This window comes from Gopherus evgoodei, chromosome 5 (genome assembly GCF_007399415.2).
Source record: "Gopherus evgoodei ecotype Sinaloan lineage chromosome 5, rGopEvg1_v1.p, whole genome shotgun sequence".
In the NCBI taxonomy this organism is placed as follows: domain Eukaryota; kingdom Metazoa; phylum Chordata; order Testudines; family Testudinidae; genus Gopherus; species Gopherus evgoodei.
In genome coordinates, this window is record NC_044326.1 from 134,526,233 (window position 1) to 134,538,765 (window position 12,533).

Consider the following 12,533-nt stretch of genomic DNA (forward strand, 5'->3'; position numbering starts at 1 on the left):
CACTGAAAGGGCTATGAACACCTCCCATAGACAGGCCCTTGGGTTCTGTGGGAAGCCAGGCTTGGAGGTTCTGTGTTTCTGCACCAGGCTTCGTGCCCACCCCAGGGTCCGTAGCAATGCAGCTCAGGTGGTGCCATGCTACCAGGGCCTCCTTGTGGTGGGGGGAAGAGCCCTTTGGGAAAGATGATAAAGCTTCAGGCTGCATTATCCTCTGAGTAGCTTCCCGGGGGTAGGGGGAAGCTTGCACGGCTTCCAGCCAGCCCAGTCCTGCTCCAATCCATCCTGTCTCCACCCCATTCCCCCAGCTTAGACCCCTGACTAAGGGGCAAGAAATGCTGCTGCATACACAGCAGAGCCCCCTTTGCAGGCAAAGGGAAGGAGAGCTGCACGTGGAAGGTTTTCTCCGTGCAGAGACAATGGGGTATGAGCTGGGACTCTCTTTGGGACATCATAGGGGAACAGATGCCTGTAACACAAATGCAGAGAGAAAATACTGTTTCAGATCAGTTAAAATTATTAACCCCTTCCTGACAGCGATCTTTGGTTCCCATTTTTGGGAGGGAGGGGGAAAGGCATGCAGATAAGGGGGGAAATACATCAACTGAGCCTGCTGCAGCCCTATGTTTTTCTCTGGGGTTTCTAATGACAGTATATAGTGACCCATGCAAATGATGCTTACGTGTTGTTGGGGCTGTTTTAACCTGACATTCAAGAAATCTGAGAAGCGGTCTCCACAAGGTATGTAGCTATGATTTAACTAGCTGGCTTGCAACACAGCTAGATTCGAAAAGGGGTAGCCAGTCTAAGTACTTGGAGGGTGTTTTGCTCCAGCAATTGAGATTTCACATTTAAAACTGGAGTTTTGAGCTGTGGCTCCTGGACTGTCGTATGTTAAATGTTTCTCTATGAACAGTATATTGTTGGCGGGTACAATACACTGTCCCACTGTAAAACACAAATAATACTGTTGCCGACACAGAGGGTGCCCGAGGCAAGCAACAGTGGTTCATTGCCCAGAGTGCAAAGCGCCAATGAACACACACCAGGGTGGAGAAGCAAGCAAAGTTTATTTGAGATCTCAAAGCAGTGCAAGGAGACGAACGCCTCAAATCATGCACCCCTACACAAACGGCTTTTCCCTTTTTATAAGTTTTTTTTTTCTTCTCCCCCCCCCCCCCCCCCCCGTAGCAGTTACGTAAGAGCAGGTGCATTAAGTAATCTTGGCCACGGCAGCTCGTTAGTAAGTTTTCCTTCTGCAAATTATCTTGTCCTTCTGCTAAAAGTGCACAGGCCTTATCACTACTGCTTTAAACTAATTTGGGCTGTGCTGCCCCTGATAGCTTACTGCTTACACCACAGTTTCGCAGCTGCTGGCATTTTAGGTTGATTAAAGTTCAACATGGAGGAACATTGGTTCATTGAGGCCTAGTGCAGGAGGGCTTCATCGACACTCGTGGTCTTCCACCCACCCAAGTTACCTAGGGTTATGCCTAGTGACACCAACAATACTGCTGTAAAAGTCTGCGCCCTGTGGCGCAGTATTTCACATGATATAGAGAAACACATGCTGAATTATCTCAGTTACACCTCTGTACTCTCCATTGCAATAGCATGTGCGCTATCAAGGTCTTTTGACAACAGTGGGCCAAACTTTGCCTCGTGTTTGTTCATAGCTGAGAAGCACGTGAGCCCCTGATGCTGGCTCTAGGCTGACCAGCCCTGAGTATGCTGGCTGGGGACAGAACGCCATGGGGAATTTCTCGTTGCCTGGTGTGGGTGCAGGTGACTGCATGCTTTTGCAGATTGGCGGGAGGAACCGGATATGTGGTTACAGCAGAATATTGCCTTCGGGAAGGCTGTGGGGAAATGGGGATGGTGTGTTTCCTTTTGGCTCTCTGTAAACCACATGGCCCATGCGTGTTTCCCAGCCGCCCATTCAGTTACTCCCTCCTACAAGGAAGGTGTAATCAGTCCCAGAGCTGCCCACAACAGGCTGAGCTGGCTCCATGGACCATGCAAGATGGGTGAGAGCCATGGATCCACCTCTCCTCTCCTGCTTGCCCCAGGCATGCGTCGGGGTGCGTATGTGGACCACAGCCCTGCTGTGTGTGGAAAGCCGCCCATGTCTGTTCAGAGCTCCGTTGAAGTGAGTGATGCTGGGTATGGGAGCAGGAGGCTGTCTGTACTAACCAGAGTAGAGGCTGAGGCCGAAGCTTGTAACCTTGGTGACATGCTGTGAAGAGCTGGCCACACTAGGCCTCGATCAGGCCAGCCCTGCCACTGCCACTCATAGGAACAGTCTGACCCCACGTGTGCCACGCTGAACTGATCATCACTCCACGAGGGTAGCTTGCACCTCCTGGCGATGGCTGTTGGCTCTGGTACAAAGCTCCCTGTACAGCCACCTTTCCTAGTCTCTTAGGAACCAACCTATTTAGAGCTGCTAATGTACTGAGCCTCCGCTCTGGCTACTTACCATACAGCAAATCTCCTGTTTTACAGCAGGAGCATCCATGCTAATAAGCAACAAGCTGGGAGCACTGGTTCATAAAGCCAGTTATTGTAGTTATGTCTTCTAGGCAATCATCTGACCAGAGCCACTCTCTCTTTTGCACTGAAAAGCCAATCTTTTCTTCTGTTCCTTTCCCCGCAGGCTCCAATGAGGACAGGTCTCAGGGCACACCTCTACAGCCACCCCCTCTGCCACAGAAGAAAACAGTAAGCCGAGCGGTTTCATCACCTGATGGCTTTTTCTGGGGCCAAGCCTCTCTGGGTAGAACAGCAAATCCCACCAGCCCCAGACTGAACATCAGTCACTCCGAAAGCAACGTCTGTGTCCGAAGGGAATCCCCGTTCGGCTACTCCTCTCACGTGGGACGCAACCACCACGCATTCTCCTCCTCTGAATCTCTGGAAAACGCCTGCAAAGGAAATGGCCATTGCGATCCGACTTCGAACAAGAGCAGTAGCGCCTGCCTCCAGAACAGAAACCTGCCGCCATTTTCATCCTGTCAGCTCGGTGTGTCCAGCCAGGTTTCCTCAGTTTCCAGCCTTCAGCTCCACAATCTGCTCAGCAATATTGACAGCAAGGAGGGGGTGTATGCCAAATTAGGGGGGCTTTATGCAGAATCCTTGCGCCGCCTCGTTGCGAAATGTGAAGACTGTTTTATGCGTGATCAGAAAAATGAACTGCATTTCAATGAGAACAACTGGTCTCTTTTTAAGCTGGCATGCAACAAGCCCTGCTGTGTTTCTGGGGATGCCATCTATTACTGTGCCACCTGCTCGAAGGACCCTTCCAGCACCTATGCAGTGAAGGTACGTTTACTTTATTGACATTGGCTTTTTTGCTGTCTCTCTGATCACTTACATGGTAGTGAACAGGAATATAGCCCCTGGACACTGTGGACTAAATTGGGCACTGATCCATTGACATCCATTTCTGGGAAATTATTCCAGGCCTTGACAGCATGTGAAGCAGAGCTGTATAAGCCAATAGCTTTAACTTCCAGACAGTAACCCTTCCAGTATGCAATTCCATGAGGGTTCATTGCTGTATCCGTTTCTGGACAGCTATAGCATAACGGAGTGTTCCTCAGAGAGTTGCATTGCTGTTCACTAATAATACTTCGCACTTGCATGTTCTTTACAACCGTAGCACCCTTGGGAGGTAGGTGATAATATACCCATTTTATATGTGGGGAAACTGAGGCAATCCACAGCCACAGAGGAAGTCAGTAGCAGAGCTTGGTTGGAATGCAGGAGTTCCTGAATTCTCCTCTCCATGCTTGTCCTCTAGAGCATGCTATCTGTTTAGAATGCAGAGGCTATTTCTGGATGTAAGCGAAGCCTGGACTTTAGAATAGATGGTAAAACCTTGGTAAATTGCCATCAGACTATGGTGTCATGTTTTATGAATCGTTGGCTTTGACTGTCTCAGAGTTAACCAGGGTGATACTCCACAAATGGATGTAGTGTTTAAGTAATGCCTTCATAAATCACCAACATGATCTCCCTTGCTAAGCTCATATCAGAGAAATCATGCTTCGTGTGGTTGTACCAAAGACCAGTGACACATTCGTTGGTAGGGACTTAAAATGAAATAGTAGCAGTAGTTTGGTCTTCAATTAGCAGAATATTTTCTCTTTATTGCATAGTGATGAGGATCAGTTTTCACTCTGTGCTAGGCCTGTCTGCCTCCAACATACACAAGCTGATTAAAAGTCACATAAAAGGCAGGCTGTTTCCTTTCTGGCTGACGGCGTCTGTCCAAGACCCCTTTGAGTCCATGTGTTATCTCAGCACTATCTGTATTAAGACCTTATGAGCCACAGGAATTGATAGAGGGATCTTTACTTACCATCTGAATAAAAAGTTTACACATGTAACATAAAAACTGTCCGGTCTCTTTTCACATATCCTAGTGTGCCTGTTTGAGAGCCAGATTTTAGACTAGAAAGTTTGGCTTTCTTAATCTGAGACAGATGCAGCCTGATGCAGCCCACACATCCCAAAGCACTCAAGTGTTGGGGGAGGGGGGCTGAATTTTCTCCTTGTATAATCTTGATATTTGGCCCCTGCTGCACAGTCCCTAAGGCCTGCAGAAAGGGAGCCCAGATCCTCAGGGCCTCTGCCTGTCGCAGGCTTGCTGAGCTCTGGGTAATAGTCCTTCTACTGATCTGCTAGGCTGGGATTTTCAAAGGAACATAAGGTGTCTAACTCACTTAGGCTTCTTTGATGCTCCCAGCCCTCATGCCAACAGCCCTGCAGAGTTCAAGACACAGTTAAGGTACCATAATATAAGAACTGGTCCAAAGCTCGTAGCAGGCAATGGGAGTCTCAGGAAGTATGTAAAGTAATCCCCATCTCGCGACACGTGTAAGATCACTCGAGCGGCCATAAAATTTGACCTGACAGGATTAGAGCATAACCACAGAGCCCTTAACTCCAGCGACACACTGTTCTGCTACCATTATTTTTAAAATGGAAAACAATGCTCAGACCAAAAAAGTGTCACCCTGAAGAGTTACCCAGACTGAAAACCCCTCCAAGGACGTTTTAGTTGAAAAGGGCCAAGATACATTTGCAATTAACGTTCCAAACAAATCAAACGTTCATCACCTAATTTAACCAGAGGATTTTAAGTAGGCCGAATATAGTTATAGACTGAATGCTAGTCATAATACCCCTGGATCAATGCTTACAGTGGAAACATGCAGGTTTTACTATACCGTGCATAAGTCCAGGTTCATTTGTACCTTTCCCCCTAAAGGAAAGTCTGTCCAGCGAATTGGAATAGCCCTTTTCAGTGCATAGCACAGAGTGGGGTCACCCTGGGTTGATTCACTAAGAAGAATTTAGACTTTTCTGTTGTCTGTACAATCTGACTTGCTTCTTAGTCCCAGTGTGTGCTTAGCATGGGGGGAGTTGTTGTAAAAGAAGGAAACAACTCTTTGTTTTACATAACAGGCCTGTACTTGTGTCCCCATCTTGAATGTGCATTTATTCTGTGAGCCTGGCAGACAGTATGGTGCTGTGATTGAGCCAGAGCAGACAGAGAAAGGTGCAAAGTGTGTCTCAGCAATTTTCCAGAGTCCTTTCGTTTTCATTATTAGGATATGACTGATTGACAGTAATTGGGAGGCTTAGCCGCTGGCTGGTTCCTTCCCAGGCCTATTGTAGTATTGCACAGGGTTTCAAACAGGAAAGAGGCTACTGACTTGCAGTTAAAATTAGACCTGGACAAGCCAGACAGTTTGAAAGGTTTAGCGGAGCCAAGTGTCTGCTGAGCAGTCAGAGCCAAAACTTTGCGCTGCGTTCTTGGCATTGATTATAGCGCGCAAGCGCACGTGTGAGCAGTCGTGTGCACACACTCATCTGGAGTTGTCATAAACAGATAGCTAAGGGTTAATGTCTTTCACCTGAAGCACCTGACCAGAGGACCAATCAGGAAACCGGATTTTTTCAACTTTGGGTGGAGGGAATTTTGTGTCTGAGGTCTTTGTCTGTCTGCCTGCTTTCTCTGAGCTTTGGAGAAGTAGTTTCTGCTTTCTAATCTTCTGTTTCTAAGTGTAAAGACAAAGAGATCAGATAGTAAGTTGTATGGTTTCTTTTCTTTGGTATTTGCATGAATATAAGTGCTGGAGTGCTTTGATTTGTATTCTTTTTGAATAAGGCTGTTTATTCATATTTCTTTTAAGCAATTAACCCTGTATTTTGTCACCTTAATACAGAGAGACCATTTGTATGTATTTTTTCTTTCTTTTTATATAAAGCTTTCTTTTTAAAACCTGTTAAAGTTTTCTTTACTGGGAAATTTCAGGGAAATTGAGTCTGTACTCACCAGGGAATTGGTGGGAGGAAGAAATCAGGGAGATCTGTGTGTTTTGGATTTGCTAGCCTGATTTTGCATTCCCTCTGGGTGAAGAGGAAAGTGCTTTTTTTTCCAGGACTGGGAACGGAGAGGGGGAGTCACTCTGTTTGGATTCACAGAGCTTGTGTCTGTGTATCTCTCCAGGAGCACCTGGAGGGGGGAAGGGAAAAAGGATTATTTCCCTTTGTTGTGAGACTCAAGGGATTTGGGTCTTGGGGTCCCCAGGGAAGGTTTTTTCAGGGGGACCAGAGTGCCTCAAAACTCTCTAATTTTTTGGGTGGTGGCAGCAAGTACCAGGTCCAAGCTGGTAACTAAGCTTGGAGGTTTTCATGCTAACCCCCATATTTTGGACGCTAAGGTCCAAATCTGGGACTAAGGTTTGACATGAGAAAAGAAACCATATAACTTACTATCTGATCTCTTTGTCTTTACACTTAGAAACAGAAGATTAGAAAGCAGAAACTACTTCTCCAAAGCTCAGAGAAAGCAGGCAGACAGACAAAGACCTCAGATACAAAATTCCCTCCACCCAAAGTTGAAAAAATCCGGTTTCCTGATTGGTCCTCTGGTCAGGTGCTTCAGGTGAAAGAGACATTAACCCTTAGCTATCTGTTTATGACAGGAGTCACACTGACTGCTGAGAAATCAAGCCAAAATATGCTTCCTGCCTTGGCTTATACCTTTGTGCAGGCACCTGGTGCTAATCTAGAGACAGGATCTTATCTCGAGCTTTCATGTCGTGCTCACCATATCTCTGACACAGTTCTGTGCTCCAGGGCCATCCTTACCCATATGCAAAGTATGCAGCTGCGCAGGGCACCAGGAAATTTGGGGCACCACGTGCTCCAGCCCCTGCTCCGGCTCTTCCCCAGGGCCCCCTGAGTACTCCAGAAGGTCGGGCCTGCACTCACCAGTCAGTAGAACGACCAGGCCCCAGCCTGCTCCGCTCCCCTGGTTCCCAGCCGCGTTGCCGGCAAGTGCTGGGGGGCCATTTTCCCCTCCCCCCAAGCCTGGGAGCCAGGGGAGCAGAGCAGGCTGGGGCTGGGTCACTCTACTTCCCGCAGGAAGTGACCAGCACCCCTCCCTCCCGTCCCCCACAAAGGCCTGGGGCTAGCCAACCCCCCCACCCCACCCCCTGTGGAGGCCTGGCGCCAGCCCCCCCCGCACTTCTCCCCCATGGAGGCGTGGGGCCCCACACAGCCATGGAGGGGGAGGAGGAGTAGGGCACCAAAATAGCTAGGGACGGCCCTGCTGTGATCTGTTGAAGCACAACTGGCATGATTGACACAGGAGAAACCTTAACACTCCAAATTGAGGCGTGATTTTGCTGCCTCCATTCACTCTAGTAAGCAGTCCTATCTCCCCTTCCAGTGGGAGTAAAGGTGACAGGATCGGCACCTAATCTTGGGTGTCTGTGCAAAATGTGCCTGGGATTGCAGTGCCATGTAGGAAAAGTTGTTGTATAGTCCCTGAGCAGACAGGCCGGTGCTTGCAATTAAAAAAGAAATGCCCATATCAATTTTCTGTATGCTACTTATAACAGAGTTATTAAGGGTGGGCAAACTTTTTGGCCCAAGGCCACATCTGAGTATAGCAATTGTATGGCGGGCCGTGAATGCTCACACATTTGGGTTTGGGGTGCAGGAGGGGATGTGGGCTCTGAGGTGGGGCCAGAAATGAGGCGTTCAGGGTGCAAGGGGGGGCTCTGTGCTGGGGCAGGGGGTGTGTGGTGTGGGGGAGGGCTCTGGCTGGAGTGGGGCTGGGGATGAGGAGTTTGGGATGTAGGAGGGTGCTCCAGGCTGGGATCGAGGGGTTAGGAGGGCGGGAGGGGGATCGGGGCTGGGGCAGGGGGTTGGGGCACGGGTGGGGCGTGGCTCAGGGGTGCAGGCTCTAGGCAGCGCTTACCGCAAGTGGCTCCTGAAAGCAGCGGCACGTCCCTTCTCCGGCTCCTGTCCTGTCCTTCCTTTGTAGCTCTTTGATGCTAAAGCTCTATAGGGTCGTGCGTTAATTTATAATATATCCATGGGCTAGTTTCCTTGAAAACATCCTTTAACAGCATAAATGGGCAGGCACATCAGAACCTTTTTACTTAGAAAACAATCGATTTTAAATAGCTCTTCCCCACAGTACTTGGTCACTAGAGTTAATGCCCTGCAGAATTTTGAGTTTTAATGTATTTTGCCAGGAGCACGACAGAACCTCAGCCCTCTAAGTCCTACTTCGTTATGTTTGCCCTCATAGTAACTTAGATGACAAAACTGATGTCGTCGTGTCCAGGTTTGCCCCCATTTTACAAGAGAGAGAAGAATTTGCTCCAGGGTTTGAAACCTCCTGTGCTAAGTTCCAACCCAGAGCGAATTCACGTGGCTGAAGTCTCAATAAATCCCTCCATAAAAGGGCTTACAATGGAAACGCTGAGAGGCCTGTAATTGTTGCGGGGCTAATGGATGTTGCTCCGATAAACCTATTTTTCTGCAGTTATTCCTGCTCTCACAATGGGAAAGTTGAAAATGAAAAAAAAAATAAGTTGAGTGTAGATTTATGTGAACTTTCACCAGGGTGGTGGGCCAGGAACCTACATAATGCTTCCCCTTTTCATTTTAGGTTGGTTCTTTTGTTCTTCATTTTGCCAGTCATTCCACTGATGTTTGTTTTCTCTTTATAGTCCTCAGTTTTCTTTTTGTCATGAGTATTGGCGTGAAGCTGGGCCATTGACTTGAGCTGGTTTTGTACTGCTGGCTGCTTAGATTCGCCATTGTGCCAATACCAGAGCCTTTCGCCGGCTATTCTGGCCACCATTTCAGTGCTTCACTAGTACAGGCAAGGCAGACGTGAAGCAAGTGGTGGGAGAAGGAACAGTGAAAATAGTTTTAGGGCTTATAGGGGAGAGATGTATTTCTGACTGTAGCCCTGGAAGGCAGGAACTCCTGAGATTAATCCTGGTTTGCACACCAATGGCCAGATAGTGGCACCTGTCTATATTTTTAGGACATAAGTACCTTTGAAAAACTGGCCTCGGGTCCCTCTGTGGTCTTTAGACAGGTCACTCGGATCCTGTCTTCACTACAAAATCAATCCTTTCTGAGGACCCCGGTTCAATATAGCTAAAGCCCTGCCTCTGTTGCAAGACAAAATGGGGTTTTAAGCATGTCCGAGGAGAAGTGTGTATGTACCCAGGTCCCATGACATCACTGCTTCATCAACTTTTTAGCCTTTGTTTCCCTGTCTGTGAAATGGGGATAGTGCTACATATTGCCATACCTCTGGAGTGTGCTGAGGATTAGCTGCTGTCTGTAAAGCACTAGGTATTATGATCAGTTTAGTGGCCAATAGAACAAACTGTTCGTAGACCCACATTTTAAGCTGGGTATTTTGTCTCTGACTTTCCTTACAATTACCCAGTGAAGGTATTGTGTTCTATCAGCTATGGAAACTCAGCATGCTTTTCCCATCTCCTATTTCTGCCCCTTTGGCCAGAAGGATGGTGAGCACAAAAGATGCAGAGGGGCAGGGAAAGATGAGTGAATGCTCTGAACTGCAATAGCGTTCTGAGCAGGGACAACAGGCTGTTGCCCATCGTCATGTTGTGCATACAGCCCTGGACTCCTCTGCCGTAAATTAGCTGGTATCATTCAAGAGAGAGATCTTGGAGTCATCACGGATATTTCTCGGAAAACATCTGGTCCATGTGCAGCAGCAGTCAAAAAAGCGAACAGAATGTGAGGAACCATTAGGAAATGAGTAGATGATAAGACAGTAAATATCACAATGCCACTATATACATTCGTGGTACACCCACACCTTGAGTACTGAATGCAGTTCTGGTCGCCCCATCTCAAAAAAGATTCATTAAAATTGGAAAAAGTACAGAGAAGGGGAACAAAAATGCTGAGGGATATGGAACAGCTTCCTTCTGAGAAGAGATTAGTAAGACTGGGACTGTTCAGTTTGGAAAAGAGACGACTAAGGAGGGATATGATAGAGATCTAGAAAATCATGACTGGTGTGGAGATAGTAAATAAGGAAGTGTTATTTACTCCTTCTCATAACACAAGAACCAGGGGTCTCCTGATTAATTTAATAGGCAGCAGGTTTAAAAGAAACAAAAGGAAGTACTACGTCACACAATGAACAATCAATCTGTGGAACTCATAGCCAGGGGAAGTTGTGAAGGCCACAAATGTAATTGAGTTAAAAAAAAAGAATGAGAAAAGTTCACGGAGGATAGGTCCATCCATGGCTGTTAGCCAAGAAGATCAGGGATGCAATCCCGTCTGGATGTCCGTAAACCATTGACTGCCAGATGCTGGGACTTGGCAACAGGGGAAAGATCATGTGATAATTGCCCTGTTCTGTTCATCCCCTCTGGGGCATCTGGCATTGGCCACTGTTGGAAGATGGGATGCTGGGCTGGATGGACCCTTGGTCTGCCACCATATGGCTGTTCTAATGTCCATATTTTATGCCCTGAAGGAACAATTTCCTGATAAGCTGGAGGCACCGCTGCTGGAGCACATTTTGCCAAGCAGTGGAGACTGGGTGAGTGACAGTCCTAACCCCGTTATCTCTTGTTTTCTCTTCACAGATTTGTAAAACTCAAGAATCCAAAGTGTCTGCTTCGTACCACAGCCCCTCGGTGCCAGTTCACTTCAACATCCAGCAGGACTGTGGGCACTTTATAGCCTCTGTACCCTTCAGCATGTTGCTCTCCTCTGACGCAGCAAAAAGCACTTCTCCGGATGGCCCTGGCCTCTCCTGCTCTGCCAGCGAGCGGGATTGCGTGGTCGTCATCACCCGTGAAGTGCCCCACCAAACCGCAGCCGACTTCATGAGGGATGCGGCAACTTGCCATCAAACCAAGCCGGAGGTGTACGAGCGGCGGGTGTGCTTCCTGCTCCTCCAGCTCTGCCAGGGCCTGGAGCATCTGAAGGAGCATGGCATCATACACAGAGATCTTTGTCTGGAAAACTTGCTGCTAGTTCACTGCAAGCCTCTGACTGGCTGCAGTAAAACCAAAGATGAAAAGCACTTGCCCAGGATCATTGTGAGCAACTTTTTGAAGGCCAAGCAAAAACTGGGTGCCGGGGACTCCAAACTGAAAAAGAGCCAGGCCCGGCTGGCCCCAGAGATTGTGTCGGCCTCTCAGTACAAAAAGGTTGATGAATTTCAAACAGGCATCCTCATCTATGAACTTCTCCACCAGCCCAACCCTTTTGAGGTGAGGGCCCATCTCAGGGAACAGGAGTACAGCCAGGACGACCTCCCCCCACTCCCCAGCCTGTCCATTTACTCCCGCGGACTCCAGCAACTCGCTCATCTGTTGCTGGAAGCCGACCCGATCAAACGCGTCCGCATCACAGAGGCAAAACGGATCCTGCAGTGTCTGCTCTGGGGTCCCAGGAAAGATTTAACAGACCAGCCTCTTAACCACGAAGAAGCCCTCTACGGTGCTCTCCAGAACTGGATCGACTTGAAACGCGCTCTGCTGATGATGAAATTTGCAGAGAGGGCAGTGGACACTGAGCGGAGTGTCGAACTGGAGGACTGGCTCTGCTGTCAGTATTTAGCGTCTGCAGACCCAGCTTCCCTCTTTAACACACTGAAACTCCTTCAGCTTCTCTGATCTCAAAAGCATTGCGAACCGAGCAGCAGCAACAAGGAAAATGAAAGATGTTTCTAAGGCTGATGTTCACTCACCAGTAATGGTACAAGTCACTTTCACACTGATGGCAGATCACTTACTAAGAACAAGATGCAATCTTTCTCCCCCCCAAAAAACAAAACAAAACAAAATCTGTGTACATTTCAGGTTAATTGCATTGTTTTGAATACCATAAACTGCAGACAAACAAAAACCGGCTGCCTGCTATTTTGGTATGGTAACTCTTTAGGCAAATAAAAACTTGTGCATATGTATGTTTCCTATCGAGCAGAACAAGTTTGTGTTGAATTTCATGTTAGGCATCGATCCCTGTTGGAACCAAACTTTATTCCCCATAAAAGATGGAAGGTTTGAGGCAATTTGCTTATTAAATGATCTCCAGTTTTGCAACACGGTTCTCTTGCCCATGCAACCAAAATTGCAGCAGTGCAAAATGCCAGTAGAAAAGAGCCGGACTCACTGTGTGGGTTTTCAGGCTGTACTCAGGAGCAGGTAGGA

General features: G+C 47.9%; 1 protein-coding gene across 2 annotated transcripts in view; it reads left to right on the forward strand.

Annotated features, from left to right (window-relative positions):
* Window positions 1-12,297, forward strand: part of PRAG1 (PEAK1 related, kinase-activating pseudokinase 1) — a 52,556-nt gene extending 40,259 nt beyond the window's left edge. For both annotated transcript variants that reach the window (XM_030565267.1, XM_030565266.1), the window contains exons 5-6: window positions 2,654-3,318; window positions 10,959-12,297. In XM_030565267.1, the coding sequence (XP_030421127.1) occupies window positions 2,654-3,318; window positions 10,959-11,996 (1,703 nt within the window). In that variant the 3' untranslated portion in view covers window positions 11,997-12,297. The remainder of the gene's footprint in view (window positions 1-2,653; window positions 3,319-10,958) is intronic.
* The last annotated feature ends 236 nt before the right edge of the window (window positions 12,298-12,533 follow it).